Source organism: Drosophila pseudoobscura, chromosome 2 (assembly GCF_009870125.1).
Source record: "Drosophila pseudoobscura strain MV-25-SWS-2005 chromosome 2, UCI_Dpse_MV25, whole genome shotgun sequence".
NCBI classification, from domain to species: domain Eukaryota; kingdom Metazoa; phylum Arthropoda; class Insecta; order Diptera; family Drosophilidae; genus Drosophila; species Drosophila pseudoobscura.
Genome location: NC_046679.1, coordinates 2,704,891 through 2,729,894, shown reverse-complemented (window position 1 = coordinate 2,729,894; position 25,004 = coordinate 2,704,891). Strand labels below are relative to the sequence as shown.

Genomic DNA, 25,004 nt, shown 5'->3' with positions numbered 1-25,004 from the left:
GTTACGCTTTCAGCTCTGGATTGGATTGAATGAGTTAATAGGGAGTTAATGGGGAGTAACAAAACTTCGGTTCACCGAATTCCTTGAGAAAATGTCTCTAGTTTTTGGTGAGCTTTTCAACTATTTATGGATCAGTGAGGCTGACAAAACGATTGATTCAAAACGTTTCAATAGGAATTAAATGGAAATATGAATAGAAAAATATATGGCAAAAATTTGAAGCTTGAATTTGCTCTCTTCAAAAGTAGAAATATGCAATGAAATTTACGTGTTACGACTTTAGATACGAGAAACGGATTTTTAATTACATTTTTGGCAATGCGTGACCGATGCTAGTTGAGGGTTGGGGGACGTGAGTGTGTCTATATGTGTGTAAGTGTGGCATATACATATATAAATATACATATATACTTAACCATGTGTACGTGTGTGTGTGTGTGTGTGTGTGTGTGTTTGTGTGTGAGTGGGATGTGTTACAACAATGCGCCTAAGTAGTTGCTTTAAGATATCGAAAGAAATATATACGAGTATGAACCTTGAACTATTGCAAATTGATAAACGCATATCTGGTATCATAGTTCTGGTGTTAATACGGAACGTTTAACGTTTAAAGCATGGCAAAGTATAAAGTGTAAAACGATAGGTATCTCAGATCCGAATATCTAGACGAAAACAAAAAAAAATATAAAACAAAAAACCAAAAATCAAAAAGGGAAAGAGAAAAAAAACTCTTGAGTATTAAGTGTTCAATAAAAATGTTTAAACAAACGAAATAAATCAAAGGAAAACACAAATAAATACCAAAGGAAACGGAAAACCATAAACCAATAAACGAAAATGAGAAAACGAAACCCTCAGTGAATTAGACATTAAAATCTTTAATGGCATATACAAATAGATCTATGTGTATACGACGGGACTCTTCGGGACTGTCTCTGGCTGCGAGTCAAATCAAAAATGTATCCAAAAATAGTTTACTCAATCAGAACGATAAAATACAAATCGAAATCGAAATGGAAATTATAATATTGTACTTTACTTTTATTACTTGTTTGATGATTTATCAAATGTCATGTTTTTTTGGTTTTTCGGAATACTTATTTATCAACGAACGAACTAAAAAGTTTAGTTTGAGAAACGGACGACTTTAGAGTCGACTGAAACTACTTTTTGATGCGGGTAAGTCAACTGTTTATGCGACGAGTCTTAGAGATTCAAACTCAGTTGATAAATGAAATAAGGGAAACAAAGTTGGAGGGTAACAGACTATAAATTGCAATTTATCGACTCTAATCAATAGTTATTAATATTTGGTGGTACTAAAATAGCTAATTGGAGCCTCTCAAATAGTACGAGTACTCAAAAAGTGTGTTCTATGCGAAGGTTTTTGTTTGTTTGTGGTTCAAGCAAACCTAGCTCCGAGCTTATCATATCTGAGGGACCTCCTGAACGATCTGCGATCCTAAGCTTAGTTCTCCCTAAATGTTCATATATATTTTTATATTCTTTTATAAGTTATACTTTAGATTTTTTTTAAGTTGATCTTTTTTTGGTGGATTATATTGAAAATGTTGCTTGGTGTTTTATTTTTTCACATAGAATGCGCTTATAATTTTTTGATGTTGCATTATGGTTGTTATAGACTACCTCTTTCCGTGTTCTCTTTTCAGTTCACCGCCATACTTATTGCCACTACCGACGAGTTCAATTATCTCCGGTATACTGCTGGCAAACATTGCCTAAAATATTCCATCGTACACGAGATTAACAAAAATCAATTGTTCAGTTGATCAGCAAAAAATATATGTACTAGGTTATATATATATATGTATATATGTAGGTTGTTGTTGTGGATATGTCTTAGGCTTAGTCTTATTGTTATTGTTGTTGTTAGCATTATTTTTCGATTGCTTGCAGTTATACTAATACACACAGAAAAAACAAAGCGGATCCCTGAACAGTGGGTACGAAGTCAGGTCGGGACATTCACACCCAAAAGGATAGCTACTTGGCAGGTTGGAATTAGACCTAGAAGCGTTACGATATCGATTTCGGTTGGTTTGGTTTTTGGTTTTTGAACTGATTTTTTGGTTAAACATATGGAATATGCGGCAGCCAGCATTAAAGCATGCAAAAAACATTAACCTTTGGATATAACATTGCATTGGTATATTGATGTATATATAGTTGTAGTATTCTGGATATTCTGGGCTAAACGACAGGACCCTAGACAGACCCTAACCCTTGACGGTGTCTCTGTGTGTGTCTCGTGTTTCGGTATTCGGTGTCTACGAGTTTTCCATTACAAAAACCAAAGGCAAATCGAAAGTTTCAACTCAAAAATGTGATAAGTAAACTGCATGCATAAGTTATCGAATATGGGGGGCGGGGGAGGGTACGAGTACGAGTACGAGTACGAGAGTATCGAATGGGCTGCGTGAGAATGAACGGGCACCAGTTGCCACACCGGCCCAGGGCGCTCCTGTATCTTTCGGATGTTTCGGTTACCATGTCTGGGTGTGGCTCTGTGTGGCTGTGTACGAGTAGTAAGTAGTAGTAGTATTTGAGGTGTGACTGGTGTGGTCGTAAGGCAGAGTAAACGCGTTAAGCTTGGGTGATGAGGTAAGCTAACAAAACTGGAGAAGGATGAACTGAACTGAACTAAACTGAACGTAAATATGGAACTGAGTCGCAAAGGTCTCAAATAAACTTTCATAATTCAAAACTTGGTGCAGCGTACGATTATTAAGTCGTTCTATGTATTTACATAAACGTGGCATGTACTCAAGTACATGTACATGTACATACATAAGGTTTTTGGAATGCAATTAACAAATGTACGAGTATTGAGTATATATTAACGCTATTGTAATGTAAGAGAGAGAGAGAAGGGAGCTCAACGGAGGGGTACGGTACGCTAAAAGAATTACGGCTAAGAGAGTTTTCGAATCACAGTACGGCGTACGGCATACGGTGTACGGCGTACGGAGTATCGAGAGTGCTACACTCTCTGGCTAGTACTGCATACTTGATACTGGATTGGATTACTGGACTGTACTGCTTTGGCTACTCAACTATGGTTCTTGAGCACAACTGTACTAGTGGTAGATTAGGCGGCAACCAAAACATAAATCATTCACACACTTAAGCACTTCCAACCCAACCCCGCTGCGGCTTGGCCTAAACTCAAACTCAATGGGCATCGAGGCAGAGGTAGAGGCGGAGGCAGACAGATTTTCAGAGGGAGAGAGAGAAACGTTTTCTATATTTATCTGTACGAGTATAAGGAGGTATTCATCTAGGTATGTATATATTCAACTAAAAGAAAGCTTAGATTTCATTTTGGTATATCTGGTGTGTGTGGGTTTAAGATATTTGGTTTTCATTAAATTCTTAAATGATTTGTAGTGCAGGGGAAACTTACCAAGCCGACGAGCAGAAAGAACACGAGAAATGTTCTTCCCAGGACAGTCTCACAGTAAACGTCACCATATCCTACCGTTGACATGGTCACAATTAGGAAATAGACACAGGTCCAATACGATAAACGATGAGCATTATTAAAATCCAGCGGATCGCCAGAGTTCTCCAGCTAAATTTTAAGTAAATGCAAATGCCATTATCCACCGCATCAGCGATAATCTCAACCAATTTGGACACTCTCTATATAGGATCGGTGTGGGATCAGGCGTGCCCTCGTTCCACACTCTGTAGCCGGTTGCAATGTGGCATATTAATTTGTATTTCATTGTTATATTCATGACACTGGCTCTTGGCACACATTGCAGTCCCAGTCACAGAGCCATAGACCAGGGAACAGCTGATCCCCGAGTGTGTGTGTGTGTGTGTGTCTGTTCTACATACCAGATGTATAATGCCCGCTGCTGTTAACCACACGGATATAAAAATTGATACTAGTTGAGCCAAGCGTATGGAGCTCGATGTTTTTAGTACGTTTAAATATTGTAAAATATCTGGAACAGTCATGAGACGTAGCGCTCGAAGAAATCGAAGACCTGTTCGTGGTAATACATAATGTTTATACGCATATGCATACATAATTGTTGATGGATGGCGTAGAGTAAGGCACATTGCATGCATACAAATCGATCAGGACCCGGGTGTTGGCTTGTGTTTGTGTATATGTGTGTGTATCAGTTTTTCAGATGTGTTCGTGTACGGGGAAACGGGGTGGGGATATAGGATTCAGATTCATATTCATATTCATATATTAATCCCAATCAGCTCCGATTTGTATGCATATACAATTTTTAAATTTGATTTGAATTAGGGTGGAATTTATAAGGGATTTGTTTCGCTTACCGATCCATGTTCGATCTAAATATATTGATACGAAGGACGGGGGTATTGTAAAATAATCTACAAAACTGTACATTTCTAACATAAACCAAAGCTTATCGGACGCCGCTATGAACTGTAAGAGATTGTCAGATTGAAAAGAACACAAGAATTTGTAAGAATTTTTATCGCATAAATCATAACCACAAATAATCATCGCTCCAGCCAATCGATTTGAAATAATCGGTAAAATCAACTCAGTGTATGGCTCGGCGCTGTAAGTGTGTGTCAGTGTGTTGGTCTGTCTATCGTGTAACTTACTCGTATAAAAAAGTAAACCATAAAAAATATATTGAATGCGAGATCGATCTGTTGAGTAATGTTGTTACTCCACTTTTGGCATCTTTCGACTTCTTCGCTAGATGCATCAACAAAGTATATAATGAGGGATGCAATGCTGAGTATAAATACGAGTACGACCTGAAAAAGAACGAAGGGTAGGCCATTATAAACCATGTATTATAGAGAACATTACAAATTATGACACTGAGATGGTTTCGCAAAGATGAACTTCATTTCGTAATGGGCTACGGCTCTTCTACGTTACACGTGGCCCCATCCCCATCTCTCAACAGCTGCTGTAGCCAATTCGTAGCCATAAATCACGGCCTTGTCAGATGACAACCACAGTCGAACGCTTCATTGAACTTGGCCCCGACTCCGCCTGCTGCCCCGTCCCAAAAGAAATCTCTCAGAGGCAGAAGCAGGAAATGGAAAGCAAGGGAAAGGAAAAGCGGAAATTGCCCCTAAAGAGAGGAAGAGAGAGAGAGAGAGCCAGAGGATACCGCAGTAATGTGCATTTTTAATTGCACACTTTGGCACCGGCCATGAGGCCATGGGGCCATGGAGCCCTGGAGCCAGCGCCAGAGCCGCAGCCGGACCACGACCACGGATCATTTGATTCATGGGGACAAGGCAGCGTCCGGGCAGCGGCAATTAGTCGAGGCGCCCCGCTGATAAATCTGCGGTAGTCATGAAAGTTTTACAAGGTAATTTCGGATGCGCCCCAACTATACTATACTATACGTACATATGTAGAATTTCAGTCAAGGAGATAGCCAGAAGGAGGATGAGGAGAGGCCCACAACAGGCAGCAGACCAGTTAAATGTCAGGGCTGCTTGCCAAGAAACCTTTTTATAGAGGCCAATCGAGGTAGTTCAACTTCAGCCGGATGCACTTTAGGCCCTCCCATTCCTCTAAGCACACTATTTATACATATCCTACAGTACCTAATGCCAATGTAATTGCAATTGTTGGTGCTATCGTTTCGTAATTACTGGGATAATCGAAAGCGAGCGGCAGAAGGAGGGAAGAAAGGAATGTTGGATGGAAACCAAACTAAATTTGGCAAGGGACCGATCCGGCGGCACGCAAGCCATTTATTTAGGGCCATAAATTGAAATGTCTTGGCTCGGGATCTGATTACTCATTATTCAACCGCTTCTGCCTGTTGTTCGTATGCAAATTACGCTCCCAAACACATGCAAAACTTATTCACTCCTTAGAAACTTGTTAGTTGCGCAATAAAGTTTTTGGCAACACACACACACACACACCCCCAAACTTTTCTAATATCAAAAACCAGACAGGAATTTTCAAGTAGAGCGTATAAACTTTTACCCCTGCTTAAGGATTGCGTATACGTCATGTGGTGCCAAGGCAACTGATATTTTCATTAGTCCCTGTTAATCGCCGTGGAACTGAAACATAATGAAATTGAACTTCCCCAGACAGTTGACGTCATGGGGCAGGACTAGGAGCGGGCACAGATGGAAGACCCAAGATGACCCAAGACAAAAGGCGATACATCCGTCCACAAGAAGGCGGACAAGATGACGACAAAGATTGTCTGACGTCTTTGGACCCAATCCTCGGACTCCTCTGAGGCTCATAAAGTACGTATACTGGGCGTGAAAACTGGGTCAATCACTCTCAGATTCCAGATGGGGGGAGGCAGAGGTCGACCAGGCAAAGCGAAAAGCACTTACGGCCTGCTGCCACCAAATTGCATCAACGCGAACTCCAAATGTGGGTCACGCAGCGAGAAAACACGTGTCTCGCTCTCAAAATTCTCGATTTGATTTGTTCTCCGTTCCGCCGCCAACAGTTTCCGTTGTGCGGCAAATATAGCCATTACTTTAAGAGCCAGCCATGGCAGAAGTTTAATGGCCTCAGCTGCAGGCGGGAACCACTTCAAAACTTAATTCTTCTGCAGGCGGTTTTCGCTTTAATTCTATGGCGTGACGAAGTGCAATCCCAGCTGCCATAAATGCCATAGGCTTAAAGCTTTTGCGGCCGACTTCCGCATTGGAGCCATTTTAAAGCCAATTAGTGAATGCAGCAGGGCTTCAGGAGTAGTGGGTGTGGACGTGGCTGTGGCTGTGGCTGCGGCTGTGGGGATTATGGCCAATAGTTCCGTAAAATCAAAGTACAACGTAACAATTGTCAGCATTTGCAAATGTTTCCAGTGAAAGTAGAGAAAGTCAAAGAATGACAAGGAGTAGCAGCAGCAGGCACGAATTGTGTAATATCCAAATGGCAAGCCATTTATTTTACCAGCCACAATAACAACAGCTAATACAACAGCAACACCAACACCAACCAACAACTGCCATAAGGATGGGGCACCACAGAAAAGGGCGCCACACAGAGGGGGAAAAGGCTTTTCCAAAAACAGCTGCAGCCCCAAAACCGAAGCGAAACGAAACGAAATGAAACGAAACGTTCGACGGTGTCTGCCAAACAGCGGAGCCAATTGGTTGCCACACAGATCCCACCGAACAGGCCTGGTAATAAACATTCACAATCTCCCAGCACACCCCGCCACAGTAACCTATTCGAGACCCACTCTCCACCTCCAACCTTTCCTCAACCTCTGGCTTTATAAAGAGAGAGAAAGTCGAAATGTGCGCCGCTGTTCCATCGATTTTCTGGCCGGAGGGATGTGGAGCCTTTCAGGCATTTCCTGCCTTAGCAGCCGCTATCCTGACATTTGCCATATTATTTACTGTTATTTGTTGTGGTCCCTCACCCCCACCATCAGCACAATCCTCGCACATCTGCATATACACTCGTACATCATTCTTTGGGCCCACTTCCCGTTATTAGCTGAAAGTTTCCCAGCAGAACTATCTGTAGATATACTCGTAGATACGCGTTCATATGTGCCAGACACAGAGCCAGAAACCCATCGCTGCGGGTGGCGTTAGCATGGTAATACTCGTACTGGTACTCGTACTCTTAGTTGTTGTCCCCGCCTCGACTGCTGTGCAATTGTGGTGGTTGTCCTCTGTCAAGAGGCAGCATTGAACTGTCGTCCAATGGTAGCGCGTGGACTCGTGATGGTCCACATTTGACCCCATGCAATCGGCCAGACAAAGCAATTTTCTGTGCTACATCTGCTGTCCTGTCCCTGACTTGGGTATGGCTTTGAAAATGGGTAAATGGAACTAAAAATGGGCAGATTTTGTGTTGACATGCGATGTCGCTGCTCAGATTTACATGTCGTCACATCGAATGCAAATGTTCCCAGACATACGCTTCCGATTAGAGAGTCGGCTATTTCAAAACGGAATCTTATCGAGTGCATTACTTTCAATGCCCAATAAGACCCCACTAAATAGCTCTTGAGACCGCCAGACCAATTAGCTAACACCAGTTAATGGATGGGCGGTACACCCAGGCGAATGCGTAATATTTGAACAAACAACTGATTTCAATCGTCGTTTCGTAAGGGAAAACAATTGAAGTTAATTTCTGTTCTCTCTCTCTCTCCCCAGAGTCAATTTGTGTTCATGTATTTATTGTACTTGGAAATGGCACATTTACTTTGCTGCTTCCGCTGTCGACACGAAATGAGTCCCCAAATATTTATACACGCAATTCTTCCACTTCACAAGTGGGTGAGTGGGTGAATCGGTGAACTGGGGTGGAAGGGGGACTGCAGGACTAAATGATGGGAGAACTTTTACGAAATGCAGTGTGTGATGGCACTCGGTAAACTTTCGCCAGCTGCAGCCATGGACAAGGACACGTCAACATCGATATTGTGTGGCTATGGCCAACAATAATGTCAGCAGATCTCTGAATAATTCAGTGGCTATAATGTACGAGTAGGACAGGCCAGGCCGGGCCAAAGTACTTAGTAATGCGGCCAGATGTGGTCGAGTGGTTCCCAAATGAAAACGAAATTCATAAATGATGAATCGCAACGGCTAGAGGGGGGTGGGGGTGGGAGTGGGAGTTGTAGCGGGTGCAAAAATGGGTGCTTGATGGGTGTGTACTTACCAAAATTCGACCAGTTGTTGTTTGACCCGAGATAAGCTCTCCAGCCCAGTCTTTTGCTTCTGTCATAAAGGTGCCCTCGAACTCCTGTTTGTTGCGGGACGCCTTCTGCTCCTTCTGCTTGGGATCGTTGGGTCCCAGGTCGGGCTCCTTGCGGCAGCAGATGAACGCGAATGCCCGCCATAGCAGCACAATGAGCAGGCCAGCAAGGAATGTAAAGATGCTGGACAGCAGAAAGCACCAGTACTTGCGAACTTTGAGACAATCATCGGCATCGAATGGTGAATCTGTTGGATCATCGGCCAATGATTCGACAGTGCTTTGATCACACCCCGACATCCCCTGCAAAGCAAAACGGAACCAATTAGTCTCGATTCGCTGGCAATTAGTTGACTAAATTTAGCATAAATCAATACGATAACTGGCGGCAACATTCTTTGCGTCATACGCCTGACATTTCAAATCACTTGGGTATACATTCTATACGAGTATATGTACATAAATGTGGGTTCATATTCTTATAGTTTTGTATATATGTACATATGTATGTATGTAGTTCAAACGTAAACAATAATGTGGCTGGCCAAGAAATGAATTCTTAAATATAAATATGTTAAGTATATTTTCCCTCCCAAAACATTCCGTGCATCGCGTCTTAAATTTGTCAATGTGCTGCTGAAATTTGTGCCGATCAAGTCCGTTGCCATTTTTGCTGCTTACATTGCGGCCCAAACGGATTCTATAGTGTACAATAATATTGCGATATTTATTTAGTTTTCAAGTGCATACGAGAGACATCAACTTTGGGGCATGACGACACCAAAATGAGAAATCCGACAGCCGAAAGCCGAAATCCGAAAGCTACAGCACACAAAATGAAACGGAACGAAAACTTGGCACGACTTTTATAAATAGCATCAAACAAATCTGTTATTTTTAAAGTGATCCACTCCGACACACGCACGCCGTGGCGCGGCACGGCACGGCACTGGCGACACGAGAGACGACAAAATTTCTCAAAACACTGGGAACATGGGATCTTGGGCAAAGGCCATCCATCCACTTGGGCACTGATTTCTGTATTCCCTGTATCAGATCTATCCACCCGTGGGACTGGTTAAATGGAAATTTGTGTCCTGCACTCGCATTCGCAGTCACATTCGCATTAGCCAATTAATTTATGGCCAGAAAACTCTCAGGCAGGGGCCAACGCACTCACTGATTCACTCCACACTATATACTGGCGTATATGTGTGTGCAATTTGTATATAGACAAATATATTTCGTATATATTATGTATCTGGATACTATATGTATCTGCAGTTGTCACACACGACGCGGCACGCACGCAAATTGCTTCGAATCGAATAGGGAGAAAAAGGAGGCACCGAGCGAACCGCACAACTGGCGTCCACCAACTGAACGGCGCGGCGCGTTTTCCAATTGCCCCGCCGACGGGGCCAACGATTGCGGAGCTCTTTGCTATCTCCTGGCGGCACGGGCTCACAGGCCTGCCTGCCTGCCTGCACTCTCACTCTCACTCTCTGTCTCTCTTTCTATAGTTCTCTGGGTCTCTGTGGGTCTCTATGAGTCTCCCGCTCTCTGGTCGTGTGCGTCTCGGTGGCTGACCGCGAAAAGTGTCAGCGCAGGCGACAAACTTGAATTTAATTAAAAGGCAACGCGAAGACAAAGAAAATTGAATTAGATATTCATTGGAATGAAGCGGATATACCCTAACACGGACATAACTTCTTATGGCGCTGATCGGAAGTCCTTAGAGGATGATCCAGTGATTCGATGCCCTAACAGGATCTAGCCATAAGAGTCGTTTAATCGACCTACAATTTAGAGAGTATCATTATGGTCCTCTCAGGGTTGAACATTCTTATATTCTCTTTAATATTAATATTCTCTGAAAGGCTTTCAGGGTCCCATTTGAAATGGAAGATAGCAGTAAAGTAGAAATAAGTTGTAGGTAAAGTGCTTAACCGGAAGGGCTCTAGAAATAGTTATATAAAGAGAAATTATTATGTTTTACATGGAAGGAAGTATCATGAATTCTTCAATCGTGTTTATAAATGGGAAAGAAATCTGTATTTTCAAGACTCGAACTTAGGTCTAAAAATCTTTCAAAGTTCTTTTCAGCAGAGCTCCCCAAAGGGACACGTGGCATCCAATCCCCTCTGCAAACTTGATGAAAAATTTGCTGATACCCTTGGCAAGGGCATGTCCGCATATTGGAGACCTGCTCCCATGTGAGCGTGTGTTTCTCTGTGTGAGTGGGTGAGAGTTTTCTACAATGAATTATCGTTACAGCAAAAACAACAACGGCAGGCAGGCCGAATACGAGTATAAATAAATAAATTATGAGTTCTCTTCTATACATTTTTGTTTTATTTTCCTTCTCCTTTTGTTTTGTGTCTTGCCTCATATTTTCGTGTTCTTTTTGCATTCCTTTCTGTGTGACCTGACGGGCCCCGGGCAGCACTCGGCCTGGCCGAGGCCCTAATGGGCGCTGGGAAAGAGGGTGGTGGCTAGGTTAACCTGAACGTTAACGTTACTGCCACAGTTAACTCGAGCTAGTCACGCCATGTCGCCAGTTAGCTGTCGTTTCATAATTTACGCGCTTTGTTTGCCATTTCCTGCGGGGGCGGCAGGCGCAGGCAGCAGGCAGCCGTGGTAACAAGTTGGCCCAGTTTTTGTTTGCACATGCCACTATTTCCACTGGCCATAATTGCTCATCTTCATCATCCCCATCATCCCTAGCCCTGGCCCTAGTGCCCTGCCCCCGTATCATCGGCCAGCGGCATGCATTTTATTTTTAGTTTTCACTTCGTGTTTTTCTCTCATTTTCAACATTTTTATTTGCGATGCGATGCGAAGTGATGCGATGCGATGCTTGGGCGGGGGTTAGTAGGTTCTACGCTACGCTTCATTGCATTTACGCAATTAAAAATAGCTAAGGAGCAAAATTGTTATTCAATTAAATGTTGTTTCACTATTTTTAAGCAGCCATTCACCTTGAAATTATGTGTCAACCGGTGGCGTATACGCCACTGAAACCATTCAAATGAATAGAAAATTCAGGCTAAGGCAAAGGTGGCTCCCTCCCAGGAGAAAGCTCAGTAATCAGTGATTTAATTGCATTTACATGACAACGAAGGTTATTCTCACAGTAATCCTTTGGGGGCTGTGGGTCAAGGTTGTTGTATCAGTTTTTGGCTAATCAAATGATTGCTGTTTACTTAATTCAATACACAATATATTGGATTGACTTTTAGGCATAGAATCTGTCACTTGAACACTTGTGAAACATTTTCACTTGACCCTAAACCACTTAATCGCAGTTTAAATATATGTTAACTCAAAGAACCTTCATCGATCCAGGCCAAAATGCATACTGCTGGGCTTTGATTCAATTATTTATATTTGTCTGGGGACTTAGCCCTGGGCAATGGGTTGTTCTGGGCGGGAATGGAACTTGGTCGTGGCGCCTTAACTGGACTTAAGATACTGTGCTTAGTCAGCAGAAACCAGCGCCAGAAAGTAGCTGCGACTAATGAATAGAAGGCGAAGATAGCGCATGATATGAATTATGCCGCCAGAGTGAACGTGAAGTGAACCCCACAGGCCGATTTGGCTGTCACTCAGCGGAGGGCTAAAGGTGGGGTAGAGAGAGACACCAATCTAACGGATGAAGTCACACGGCAGTCGCTGGCTTGATAATAATAATTTACATTGCGAACTATCGATTTTAGGGGGCGTGAGCGAGCCCCAGCTGACCAGATAGTCCCGCGTAGTACCTATCTAGACGCATGTCCGTCAAAGTCAAGCGCTGGAGGAATGAAAAGACGGAGACAAAGGCAGAGACAAAGATACAGATACAGACAGTACCACGGGGACCCAGGCAGGGAGCTGACAACTGACGAACCTGACAAATACCCTTCGACTTTCTGAGCAATTTATGGCCAGCACTTGGTCCGCTGATTGTGGCCGTTGATTGCCGGCCAGCGCCAGCCAGCACTCGTTTGGTCGGTGGCCCCCAAGGCCAGAGGGCTTAAAGCGCTGCACTTGGTCGAGTGTGTGTTTGTGTTTGTGTGTGTCTTCTTTGTGCCACATTCTCAAAGGTCACGCGAGCCATTAGGAATGTTGGTAGCACCAGTTGGGGATATTGCTATGGTGAGGGTCAAGTGATGGAAATCCCATTTATTAAATGAAGCGAAACGAAACGAATTCGATATGCACTGCATTGGTGGGAGAGTAAAGGGCCTAGGAGAGAGGTCTAGGAATCGTTCTGGACATACTAGGGCTTACATAGGGCTAGGGCAAGGGCGGTATACCCTCCCTATAAATACCATCTAATCTATGATTGAATCTATTCAATTGTAATGCAAATTATACATTGTGACATGGATTGTTTGTTTGATTGATTGATTGATTGGCCATAGCACTGCTGACAATGTGATCTTTATGACTCGATTCGATAGTTCTGGCTAGCGATGGATGATATTTCATAGACGTAAGACATCGAGGGCTTTACCTTTGGCGAGATGGGCGGATAGAACGGTGGCAGTTCGTGACAATTTGGACACCAGGCCATGTCTGATGGATCGCTCTGTCTATCTCGTTTCCAATTAGACCCCTTGATGTTGTCGTTGTGGTTCTGCCTCTGCCTCTGGCTCTGATTCTGGTTCTGGTTGTGGCTGTCGTTCTTGTGGTTGTGGTTGTGATTGTAATTGTGGCCTCCGTTCTCATATTCGCTTTCTTCAGCGTGGTGTGTGTTTTTGTGTGTGCGTCAAATGGGAAAGTGTTTGGTTTTTCTTGGTGGTTTTTGGTGTGATGCGGTTGCAGGTGTGTTTGTGTGTCTAATGGGTGAGGGAGTACTCACCTAGTACAGGCTAAACCACCGAGGCAGGGCTCCAGGGCTGCCAACATTCACACGCTCAAATCGCACATCAATGTGTAGACGATTTGTGGGCTGTCGTTGTTCCTTCTGCTGCTGCTGCTGCTTCTGCTGCTGCTGCTTCTGGTCCTCACAAATGTTGAAACGTGGAAATCGGATGCTTGACTTCTCCTTGAGACTATTTCATATTTGACTTGAATTTGTTTTATTTGACTTGATTTTCTTCCGGACTAGAATTCCCTTATCACCATCTTTAATATTATCAGTTTCATTGTGCGCTTGTTTGCTTAGTTGTTTCTTTTGTAATTCTGATCGATAGTTTTTTCGAATTTGATTTCAAATCAATTAAAAATTCTTTTATTCACACTGCTCATTTTTGTTGTTATTTTTTCCTTTGAGAATACTGCTTGTTTGCCCACGAAATTTTCCTCGTTTCGTTGCTTGAAAATGTGTTAAGCTGCAAGAGATTTATTTTGGGTTGGTTTTACGGGAGCGGGGAGGGGGGGAAATATTAAATATTATTTAAATTGGCATGGGCAATCAATTATGTTTTTTAGTCACGCTGTCAGTGGTTTATTTATTCAATGATTTTAAATGTTTATAATTTGTTTATGTTCGTATTCATTTCACTCATTAGTTTTGTCACATACATATGTAGTTTTTGTTTCATTTTCACTTCCATTGCTGAGCATTTTCATTTACAATTTTCGTTGAAATGCCACCAAAAAAAAAAAGAACGTTCTCTTTTGAAAAATGTGCATTCATTGTGACTACGGAATTGGCGTTGTTTGCGGAAAATCCGGAAAATACGGCATTCGGAAGGAGCAAATACAAGGCGGCCAAGTAAATAAATAAATAAAGACGCGAAGCAAACTTCAAAGCAAAAACAGCAGCCACTCGTTCTCTCTCTCATTTTCGATTCCCCCATGCATGGCTCTCTCTCTCTCCCTTCCCGTTACAAAATGGCGCCTGCGCCTTGTTCCGTTTCCGAATTCCGTGCAAGCGGAAGCTTTTTCTTTCAATGGGGAACGTCGCACATGAATTTGTGTTAAGCATACGCAATGTTGCAGCCAAAAATGTTTTAAAATGATATTGAATCCTTTTGACTTCATTGAATTTTGTTCAGTTTTAGCCATTCTTGTTTTCCGCCAACAGTGTTTAAGGATCTGGAGGCAGCCAGGTACTGGTTTTCTGTTACCTTTCTTCGTCCTAGTCTCTGTGCAGCTCCCTGCGGCATGTCGTTGAAACGGAAACACACTGCCCTAGTTTTTAGTTTCCCTTCGTGTCACACACACACACACGCACATACGCGAGCATGCTCACCCACTCACACACACAAACAAACAACCAGGTATGGACAAAGGCGCACATATTCAGGCAGTTAACAAGCTGCTTAACGTGACTGCCAACAATGGAAAACAGGACAAATACCGAATGAAATGAAAGTTGCATTTTCATAATAAATAAACGGGCGACACAAATTCCTGCAATTGCCTGCAATCCTCTCAAGAGAGTGGTAGTGGGAGGGCGAGGGCGAGGGCTCTGGCTCGGGCTCACGAAGAAAGGGCCACTGAAGGGGAAATGTAAACAGAGCTGAAGACTCGTTCTGGCCGCGCATTGAACTCGGGGCCTCGGTTCGGGGCTTAATTTCTTTGTAGGTATCTACTCCCTGATACGCACACACACGCACGCACTGAGATACTCTGACACACAGATACTCTCGGCCAGTGACTGACTGACACACATATACCAAGAAACGCGCCCACGAAGGCAACGAACAGCAAACGGACAACGAGTAGGAAACAACAAAAATAACATTGACGATGTGGATGTGAATGTGAATGTGGATGCGGATGAGGACGGGGCCGAAGCGCGCAACGAGCTAACACGGTGTGGGGACAGGGACAGGGACAGGGACAGCGACTGGGACGACTCTCCTCGCAGGCAGAAGGGCCCCAAAACGAAACCAACGAACGATACAACTGTATCTCCGGCCTGGCCCATCGACTTTATCATCGTGTCCTTTCGCTGGGGAGCTTGTGGTGTGTTCTCGTTTTGTGCGTTTGCATGTAAAAGAAAAACTGGCTCACTGTGCCGTATCTATGTTCTTATGGATGGCGCATGTGGTTATGTGTGTGTGTGTGTGTTGCTGTGTAAGTGTTGATTTCAACGAATGTATCTTTTAAATGAAAATCTGCAGCACCAGCAATTGAAAACCAAAGTTTTTTCCTTATAGTTTTCCTCTTGAGAATTTCTTAAATTTAATTTTTGTTAATTTTTTGATTTATATTCCACGCGTGTTTCTTAAGAGCACACAATTTCAATTTCCATTTACAGACACTCGGCCACACACGCACACCTCTCTCGGTCATGCTATTTTAATTGAATTTCCTGTGTATATGTGTGTATCGCACATTCTCAGGTTTTTCTTCCACACAGACCGACCGTCCGTTTTCAACGGATACCGAATTTTGCACAATTGCCATTTCGTTTCCCAAAAATTATGATCATAATTGGTTGGGTTGGATTTGCGTCAGGCCATCCATGTTTTCATCCGTTTTCGTTTTCGTTTCGCCCCGTAATTGGCATACGCTGTTGGAAAATTTTTCACTTTCCTATGTATGTGCGTGTGTTGGTGTGGGTACACGTCCATATACATGTATTAAAGGCAGTTTTCTTGACACTCGACACCAGCGCACTCACACTCGCACACACTCACAGCACACATTTACACAGAGTCACACGAGACGCGCACGGAAAAATGAAGACCAACCTTTCTCGTCAGCAGCGTATACAGTTCTGTTCTGCACGATGTGAACTCGGATGACTTGTAACTCGGTGCTTGGCACACGGTTCAAGCTCGCCTTTGCCTTTGCCTTTGAGCTTTTTCGGAGTGTTTTTGGTGGCATGGGCCTCCGGGTATTCTCGATTATTAAAACTGGCGCCAAAATCCATTCAGTTCATGTGACCGCGTTTGTCTACATGGTGTGTGTGTGTGTTTATGTTTAGCTGTGCCGTTAGTTTGTTGCCTGGCACACCTGGCGTATGTGAAATAATTTACAGAAATATACAGCATACTTTTAGGCACACTTAAATCTCATATAAAAAATCTAAACTTATATTGGAATAATTTAGCTTCAAAGCTAAGAGGCTGATTACAATAAAGCTGCGTCATGCGTTTTTGTGCCTTTATGCTTTAACTTTGCGAGATGTTGTGGACAGCTGCTCTCGCTGGTCGTCCTGCATAGAAATAGCACTTGAGATACAACATTTGTTGTATTTTCTTTGCTTTGATTACTCATCTGCTCCTCCACAGACCTGCCCACACTCCTGGCTAGCACCCCTTCGTTAGGTTCCCCGATCTTCAGCAGCATCTGGCCACGATTCATCTTATCCTCTACCAGATTCATAATTACAAATTTATTAGTCAGACTTAGCTTCAAACAAGTTATGACAAATATCTCATTTGTCAATCTAAGAGTACAGGGTATAATATGCACTAATGCCGCGTCTTGCGTCTTTGCGTCTTGCCAGAGAAGCAGTTTTTATACATACATTGGATAAGCATAGGTGCGTGGCAAAAAATTAAGTTATGTTATATGTATAATCCATAAAACAATTAATTTAAACTAATTTTATCATTAGACCAACCATGTGGTTGATTTATAAAACACACTTATGTATTGGCTCTAAAACTCAATAGCTCAAATTTGTGCAAGTTTAAATACGATTTCTGAGTTATTGAGTTAATTTAGTTGAGATAGGACATCGTTCAAATTACTGATTCAATTTGTTCCCCCTCTCTAGGTCACACACCTTGCACACAAAATAGTCACCATGAGTAGTTACCGTGTAGATATAATGAACAAATTAACCCACTTTGGACCAGTGTTTATTCATCTGTTTAAATATATATGTTTTTTAAATACGGCATATTTCGACCTCGAATTATAATAATAATTATACAATAAAAATCAAGAATAATAATTTTAATAATAATTATTCAATAAAAATCAAAAATAATAATAATAATAAAACCTATGTATACATATACATGAATGTATAAAAAAATGAGAATCTGTGCAAAATTAATGTTTTAAATAAGCTTGGAAAAAATAATTTTTATATTAAATTAAGTAGGGTATAAAGATGTCCTTACTCGTAGTGGATACCTGTTGAATAGCAACAGTGACGTTACATTCTAGACACACTACGTTTCACTCCGTACACACTTACGTTTTTGTGCTTTGCGTTAATTTGTTTAAACCTTATTAAAGAAAAAATTCATTAGAGAGGAGTAATTTAAGTTAGCACATCTTGTAGAAATATGATCTATCAATCGGATAAAACTATGTGTTCAGCTATGGAGGTCTTAGATGGCTAGTAATATCAAATCGAATATCAACGTCGAGTAATATGGTCCAATTCTTGGCGAAGAACGATTAGCCCATTGTAGACCAAGGAGTTATGTCGAAATAATCAAAATTTAATCATTTTAGCACAGTTCAGGTGAAAGATATCGTGGGTTTTTTTTTAAGTTCAAAGGAAAGACGGCATGGATCTACAAGAAGATTTAATGCTTTCCGCCATTAACCTCAGGTCGTTGAACTGTTTAAATGGAGGGGGCTTAGGTGGACTAAGCACGTTCTGTTTTGTTCGTCATGCAACGACCGTAACCGGCTTTGATAATCCTGCCAAGAAACCGGACTAACTTCGTCCTAAACACCCAGGGGAACAACAGCAAGACAGCTAAAGAATCAACATGAAAACGGCCGTGCTGGGCGGCGGCCTGAGTGGCCTCTCCGCCGGTTATTACCTGTTGCGGCGATTCGGCAATCCTTTGACCATCTACGAAGCCTCCCCGCGAGTCGGTGGCTGGATACGGACAGAGGCACGCAGGGATCGCGACTTTATATTTGAGACTGGACCACGCACTATACGTCCCGTTGGTATACCTGGAGCCAATACGCTGGAGATGATGGAGGAGCTGCAGTTGCCCCTGAAGCCAATCCCTCGGAGTCATGTGGCGGCTCGCAATCGCATGCTGTATGCCAAGGGCCAGCTGTGTATGCTGCCCAATAGTCCCAGAGGACTGTTTGGCGTCAAGCCGCCATTCACTCAACCCCTGTATAAGGCACTGCTCCACGATCTGTCCACGGGGAGGACTCTGGCCAGCAACGAGGACGAGTCGATATACAGCTTTGCCGAGCGCCGCTTTGGCAAGGAGATAGCCGACTACGCCATCAGCCCCATGATCTGTGGCATTTGCGCCGGCGATGCCAAGCAGATCAGCGTTCGCTTCCTAATGGAGGGACTTTTCGAGAAGGAGCAGAAATACGGCGGCGTGCTCAAGGGCGTCCTATATTCCCGCTTCGAGGATAATGTAGACGAGAAGAAGCAGGGACTGTTTGCCCAAGATCAGCCCAAACTCTATGCCCAGGCCCTGCAGGAGAAGTGGGCGATGTACAGCATCGAGGGTGGATTGGAGGTACTGCCTCGAGCCATGCGCAAGTATCTCGGCCAACACGACGTCAACGTGCAGCTAAGCAACGCGTGCCAGACTTTGACATTCAGCAAAAGTGGAGTCCGCATGTCCCTACGCAATGCTGATGTCCCTGTGGACCATGTCGTGAGCTCTCTGCCAGCCTACAAACTGGCTCCACTCTTGAAGCCACAGCACCCCTCGCTGTGCGAGCAGCTCCTGGAAATTCCCTATGTGGATGTAGTGGTCGTCAACATTCAGTACAATGGCAATCAGCTCAAGCAGGACGGCTTCGGTCTGCTGGTGCCTCCCGTCGAAAAGCTGCCCATTTTGGGTATTATCTTTGACAGCTGCTGCTTTGACATGAACGGAAACACGGTGCTAACCGTGATGATGGGCGGTCATTGGTTCGACCAATGGTTTGGCCATCAACCCAGCCAGAAGCAGATTCTCGATATTGCCAAAAAGTACGTGCGCCAGATACTCGACATCCAGGAGGAGCCCAAGTTCAGTCGCGTCCACATTCTCCCCAAGTGCATTCCACAGTATACCGTGGGCCACAAGGAACGCGTGAAGAGGATCCGCAAGTATCTGAAGGACTACAAGCTGCCCTTGTCGCTGTGCGGTGCTGCCTTCGATGGCGTAGGCATCAACGATGTTATATTGTCGGCTCGTCGTCAGGTGGACGCCATACCGTAGTCCTAATTGCATTCCCCCGTTTGCTCCCAGTTAAACCTTCATATTTTTTGGCCTTTTCTGTAAATTTCCTTAGCTGGTTTGTGTGTAGTATTCCTTTTGTACATAAAGATTCCACCTAGCCGTTATCGACACTTCGTTTTACTTGCCAAAGCCACCGAGGCACGGCGGACTCTTCTCTGGTTCCTGCTCAGGCTCCCACTGCTTCGGCGTCTTGGCCTCAATGGAAAGAGCGTGCATGAACTCAAAACCCGCTGCCGTCAGCGCGTTCTTCACTGTGTCGTTGACCAATCGATGGCGCTACAAGAATTTCACACTTTATCAATTAAACACCATCAATTTCGGGTCACAAACACTGTACCTTGATTAAAGTCAGATCATTGAACTTCTCCGACACCACCAGCACTCGAAAGTGGGACTCGGACCTCTTGGGCACATTGTGCTGGGGCGATTCGTTAATAACTTCCAGGAACACCGGTTTCAGTTCGGTTGTGAGCGCCTTTCTCATGGCCGTCTCAATGGGTGGATACTGTGTCGCCTGCGACATGGTAGCCTTGGAGTATATGTGGCCTAGGGTGCAGCTTTTGGGGGCAAGTTGAGTCAATTTTTGTGCGGAAACTCCAGCAATACGACGAAAAGTTGAGGCTAACATGTTTTCCAGTTTACTTCGCACACACACAGCTGTTCACGATTACATAAACCAGCTGGGCACCCAGAGCTGCATTCCCAGCAAACTATCGGTAGCGCTATCGAATTTGAGTTTCAGAATGGTGGAAAAATCGAAGGCCTGCGTTTTATATCTAAAATTACTTTATTTATGTGCCAAAATCAACAGTTGACGCTCTCCGCGCACTAAAAAAGTGTCTTATGGCTAAAAACAATTATGCGACAGTTCACAGTCGATTTAATAGTCAACCAGTTTCTTGAGTTTTGGCGGTGCCGAGATGACGACACGTCCCCGACTTGGGCCACTGTTGCTTCTTTGGGCATGCTCCGAATCCCGGTCCCTGTCTCGCCCACCACGAGTCCTTTCCTGATGCTGCTGCTGCTGCTGCTGGTGATACTGTTGCCTGTACCGCTCACGTTCTCGATTCCTTTCCATACTCCGTTCGCGTTGTCGCCGACGCCTTGACTGACTGCGACGACTGCGTGATCCCCTCCGCTCGCGGCTTCCACTACGCCGACGGCTGTGCGAACGGCGCTTTCGGTCCATGCGGCTCCCGCTTCTCGAGCGCGATCTCTGCCTGCGTTTGTACCTTGGACTGGGACTGCGAGTACGCCGCCGGCGCTCGGTTCGACTGTTGCTCCTCCTGGTGGGCTGCTCGACAGGACTCCGCTTGCGACTGCGGGATCTGCTGCGACTGCGACGGGTCGGGGGCTGCGGGAGCTGGCTCTCCGACGCTTCCGATTCCCCATCACTGCCCGACAGCTTGCCACTGGAGGGCGTGCCGTACTTGTGCCGCAACTCGCGGCGCCTGTGAATATAGAGATGTGAGAGGACTGACCAAGAGCCACCCACAAGCACGATACCCACCTTCTACGTAGCTTCAGCGCCAGTTCGCGCATCTCATCCTCGCGCTCCTGCTGCTGTTGACGCTCTCGCTCCGTCTTCTCAATCTCAGCTCGCTTATCGGCCTTATCTGAAAAGTGTATTCCCTGTTTAGTATGGATCTACTCTGGGCGGGACTGTCTACTAATGCATTTGGTGAACATCACACTACTACACTCCGAAGTGGCTTACATTGCCGGTTGAGCAGGTTCTGCATTTTCCGCTTAAGACGCTCGCGCAGATTGGGTCGTCCACTGCTGCTGCTCGATTGTCCGTGTCCAGAGTGTCCCTGTAAGAAGCACCCCCAAGCGCATGTTTAGCAGGTTTCAGGTTAAGGTTTCAAAGGGGGAGCAGTAGGAGTCAGTTGCGGTCGAAAGTGCTGTGTTCTGTCCGACAAAAAAACTGGACACAAAACGGATGCATCAACAGGGGATCGATCATACTGAGTAGTCACATAGTCAAAGGACCTTTATAGTGGTATAACTGTCATTGATTTGTTTTTGGTTTTGGTTTTGGATTTTGAGCAGGTTTAAGGTTAAGACGTGAAAATTTTGGTGGTGTACTCCGGTTGGGTGAGGCAATGAGACACTTGGCTTTGCTTACTGACTTTGGTTTCGGTAGCAGAACTATATTTGCCTGTTTGATTACCCGTGCTGCATGTTGACGGCATCGCTGGGTGGTGGAGCGCATGCGATCGCTCTGACCTGAAACAGAGACGGAATAAACCCATTTAGATGACAATCGAAGGGCTGCTAAGGGCGAGTGGTTCTGCCTCTACTTTACCGCTGGCGCTGCATCACCAAACTTACGCAGTATCCGCTTCCATTTCATCTGAATCATCGGCTGGTTGCTTATTGCTCTCTGGCTGCAGCTGTTCCTCGTTCTCGCTGGCCTCGCTGTTCTCGCCGCCTTCCGACGACGATGAGGAGGAGGTATCGTTGGCTCGTTTCCGGCCATAGTAACGTTTGAGTGGCGGCGGCGGTGCCTCCACCACCTGCGGTAGGGCGGGTACGGGAACTGCGGGAGCTACGGGAGCTGGAGTCGTCGTGGTCAAGCCGAGGACTCGCGTGGGCAACGGATAACTAATCATGGGCGGGGCTGGTGCCCTAGGCTGTTGCAGTTGCTGCTGCTGCTGTTGCTGTTGCTGCTGCTGGAGTAGCTTCACCGCTGTCAAAGTGGATGTGGTTGTTGTTGTGGTTGTTGTACTCAGGCAGTAGCCGCCTCCCGCCGCTGGAGGAGCCGGCGGTGGTGAGGTCTTCTTTTTGGTGCGGCTCCGACGACCGGAATGGGAGCGAGAACGCGAGCGACTGCGTCTTCTCCGTCCCGCCTCAAAGGAACTGGCACTGGAACTGCGCGAGGAGTAAGAGAACCGCTTGCGCGATCGCTTGTAGCTGGGACTGCGGCTCTTGTAGCGTTTCCAGGAGCCAGACCGAGAGCGAGAACGGGAACGAGACCGCGATCGGGACCTCGATCGGGACCTAGATCTCGAGTAGTACCTGCGCCGGCGTCTGGACCGGGTCCGGCTGCGTCTGCGGTAGCTGCGACTTCGGCGATTTCGTCGCCGGCTGCCACTGCGACTCCTACTGCCGGATGCACTGCGGGAGCGTGACCGAGAACGCGTCCGACGGCGACCACGGCGCTTGGTCGTTTCGTTCATCAGCTTCAGCTTGTCCAGATTATCCTTGACCTTCTGGGCATACGTGACAGAGCCGCCAGCACCGGAACTGGCGATGGCCGCCCCAGTGCTAGCGTTGATGCAGGATTCGCCCAGTGTGGGACCGGGCTTGGACAGATTAATGGTGATCTTGGAGTGCGGCTGCATTTCGTCCTCGCCGCCAAATGAGGTAATATAGGTGATCTTCTCGGGCCCAGCCTCGGCCGGGGAGGGTGAGCGTGAGTCGCTCTCCTCCTCTTTATCGTTCTTGCCACCCTTTTTGTCTTCCTTGGCCGCATAGCTGGGCGGGCTGAACGGCCGATTGGCAATGCGTCGCTCCTTCTGCGCCCGCCGTTCTCTGCGCGACTTGCGGCCGCTCAGCAGCATCTTCTCCTGCTCCTCCTCGCGGGCAATGCGCAGGGCATCGGCCTCGTCTGCATCCTTTGTGAGATGCGAGAAGAAATCATTGCTCTTCATGCCATAGTTCCGCCCACAAGCGTTCAGCTCGTGGGCCTGGGCCGTGTCCAGCTTCCCAATGTCTATGGACACGTCCATGTCGATGTCCGAGTCGGATTCATCGGAACCTTCGCCCTTGTCGCCGCCGCCTGTGACGGTAGTTGTGGCCCCAGCTGCTGGCGCGTTCATGGAATGGCCAAAGGGCTGTGGTCCAATGGTGGCTGCTCCCGCATCGCCCGCATCCTCATAGGAATAGCCAATGGTGGCGCCTCCCGTCTTCTGCTTCTTCTTGGCCAGATTGCGCTCCGCCTCCAGCTGGGCATTGGCCCCAAACTGCTCCTCGAGGTACAGCTGGTGCAGAAACTTGTCCTCGCTGACATTCAGGAAGTCGTTCTGGGCCAGAATCCGGTAGCGTTCGTAGTTCAACTGCCGCTCCTCGGCCGTCATGTCCGTGTCCGCATCGCCACCCTCGCCGCTCTTACCCACAGGCGGAATGTAGTCCAAATGGGCGCGCACATCAAACCGATCAATCAGATTGTCCTGCTGTCCCTGCCACGGAACACTGCAAAGAACAAGGACATGTGCACTTTAGCCACGTTTCGCTTTGCATAATTGAAAGGAAAGGCAAAGCAAATTTTAAACTCAATATCACTTGCATGATGGCGGCACCATCGCCCGCTGCCGCTACCGCTGGGTCCAGGTAAATCTTGCTCCGCCTGCCATGAAGCTGCAGGAACTGTGTGGGATCCGCCTGGATCTTGTCGTAGAAATATTGCCGGCGCTCCGCCCGTTTGCGGTAGTCCACAATCAAACCGCGTATCTTGCGCTCTTGCTTGCGAGCCTCATGCCACATAATTAATAGCTTGGCGCACCACGCGGCGACGCACTTATTTTCTCACGTGAACTTCTTTAAATCCGGCAAACAATTAATAGGAAAAATGGGGCGCACAGTCAGCAACAACTTTTACGGCAAACACCACGCCCTTCCAATATTTAGGCCGATTTTACCGGCCTTTGGATCAGGAACCGAACCACCATCGTCAAATAGTAGTTTTTGATTGTGTCATTTAATGAACAAAAAACAAAAGCATAAAACGTAAGAGTGTGCAGTAAGTGTACTTTCGCGTGCGCCGACAATTGTTTATCAATTCGATTTTAGTCTCGAGGTTTCAAGTTCTGTGTCTGCATGTTGTTTACGGGGTCGCGTCGAATAAATTTGTGATGCTTTGCCACTTTGATCAATCTGATTGCCGCATTATACCGCCGAAAAGAGAAATATAGCAGAATTCAAAATTCACGGCGGCGAAATTCATCATCCCCTTTTAGGGGCCTATTTGAGAAATGGCTGCGAAAAGTTGGGTATGGTAACAGCCAAAACGACCCTGAAAATGCATCGTTTTTAAGGTAGAATCCACACCTTTCGTTACATACCCTGGCATACATATCGGCTTTTTACCTTCAAGGTATATTGTCTGCACACGCGAAGTCAGGTTTATATGAAACTTATAATTTGCCTTGGGTGTTTTTTGCCTACTGTCCATACCCCTATATAATAGCCCATTAAAAAAGACGACTCGCCTGACTCCCAAAAATACCGCAAAATACCGCGTCGAAAAAGTG

General features: G+C 45.5%; 4 protein-coding genes across 50 annotated transcripts in view; 1 reads left to right on the top strand and 3 right to left on the bottom strand.

Moving 5' to 3' along the window:
• The window catches only part of slo (calcium-activated potassium channel slo), a 50,221-nt gene extending 33,809 nt beyond the window's left edge, over positions 1-16,412 (bottom strand). For 14 of the 44 annotated variants that reach the window (XM_033381222.1, XM_033381447.1, XM_033381283.1 and 11 more), the window contains exons 1-5: positions 8,648-8,986; positions 4,621-4,779; positions 4,324-4,435; positions 3,865-4,016; positions 3,425-3,592 (exon numbers count right to left, since the gene is read on the bottom strand). In XM_033381222.1, the coding sequence (XP_033237113.1) occupies positions 3,425-3,592; positions 3,865-4,016; positions 4,324-4,435; positions 4,621-4,779; positions 8,648-8,983 (927 nt within the window). In that variant the 5' untranslated portion in view covers positions 8,984-8,986. Of the gene's footprint in view, positions 1-1,647; positions 1,740-3,424; positions 3,593-3,864; positions 4,017-4,323; positions 4,436-4,620; positions 4,780-8,647; positions 8,987-9,303; positions 9,384-9,863; positions 10,074-13,184; positions 13,203-13,532; positions 14,005-16,320 lie in introns of those variants that run through there. The other 30 variants (XM_033382038.1, XM_033381520.1, XM_033381647.1 and 27 more) reach the window with 7 other exon arrangements.
• Positions 16,413-18,156: 1,744 nt separating this feature from the next.
• Positions 18,157-19,853, top strand: Ppox (protoporphyrinogen oxidase). Its single transcript, XM_001357684.4, has one exon. It carries the CDS (start codon positions 18,310-18,312, stop codon positions 19,726-19,728), a length of 1,419 nt encoding a protein of 472 aa, XP_001357721.1. The 5' UTR covers positions 18,157-18,309; the 3' UTR covers positions 19,729-19,853.
• Positions 19,772-20,450, bottom strand: LOC4800447 (bolA-like protein DDB_G0274169). The gene is made up of 2 exons (XM_001357685.5): positions 20,087-20,450; positions 19,772-20,025 (listed from the first exon to the last, which is right to left on the bottom strand). Exons 1-2 carry the CDS (start codon positions 20,375-20,377, stop codon positions 19,867-19,869), a joined length of 450 nt encoding a protein of 149 aa, XP_001357722.3. The 5' UTR covers positions 20,378-20,450; the 3' UTR covers positions 19,772-19,866.
• Positions 20,451-20,517: 67 nt separating this feature from the next.
• Positions 20,518-24,739, bottom strand: LOC4800448 (CLK4-associating serine/arginine rich protein). Of its 4 annotated transcripts, none has more exons than XM_001357686.5 (6): positions 24,041-24,736; positions 22,084-23,946; positions 21,882-21,978; positions 21,467-21,563; positions 21,260-21,365; positions 20,518-21,200 (listed from the first exon to the last, which is right to left on the bottom strand). In XM_001357686.5, exons 1-6 carry the CDS (start codon positions 24,235-24,237, stop codon positions 20,630-20,632), a joined length of 2,931 nt encoding a protein of 976 aa, XP_001357723.3. In that variant the 5' UTR covers positions 24,238-24,736; the 3' UTR covers positions 20,518-20,629. The 4 variants fall into 4 exon arrangements, with proteins under 4 accessions (XP_001357723.3, XP_015038713.2, XP_015038712.2 ...); XM_015183227.2 differs by having other exon boundaries at positions 24,037-24,190; XM_015183226.2 differs by lacking the exon at positions 20,518-21,200 and having other exon boundaries at positions 21,344-21,365; positions 21,878-21,978; positions 24,041-24,739.
• Between the last annotated feature and the right edge of the window lie 265 nt (positions 24,740-25,004).

Bases quoted from the DNA above. Each gene is read 5' to 3' on its own strand.
- Ppox (XM_001357684.4), top strand. From the start codon at position 18,310: ATGAAAACGGCCGTGCTGGGCGGCGGCCTGAGTGGCCTCTCCGCCGGT.
- LOC4800447 (XM_001357685.5), bottom strand. From the start codon at position 20,377: ATGTTAGCCTCAACTTTTCGTCGTATTGCTGGAGTTTCCGCACAAAAA. The intron at 20,026-20,086 runs GTACAGTGTTTG...AAATTCTTGTAG, and splicing joins ATGATCTGACTTTAATCAAG to CGCCATCGATTGGTCAACGA.
- LOC4800448 (XM_001357686.5), bottom strand. From the start codon at position 24,237: ATGTGGCATGAGGCTCGCAAGCAAGAGCGCAAGATACGCGGTTTGATT. The intron at 21,979-22,083 runs GTAAGTTTGGTG...TCTCTGTTTCAG, and splicing joins GAAATGGAAGCGGATACTGC to GTCAGAGCGATCGCATGCGC. The intron at 21,201-21,259 runs GTGGGTATCGTG...CTATATTCACAG, and splicing joins GCGCTGAAGCTACGTAGAAG to GCGCCGCGAGTTGCGGCACA.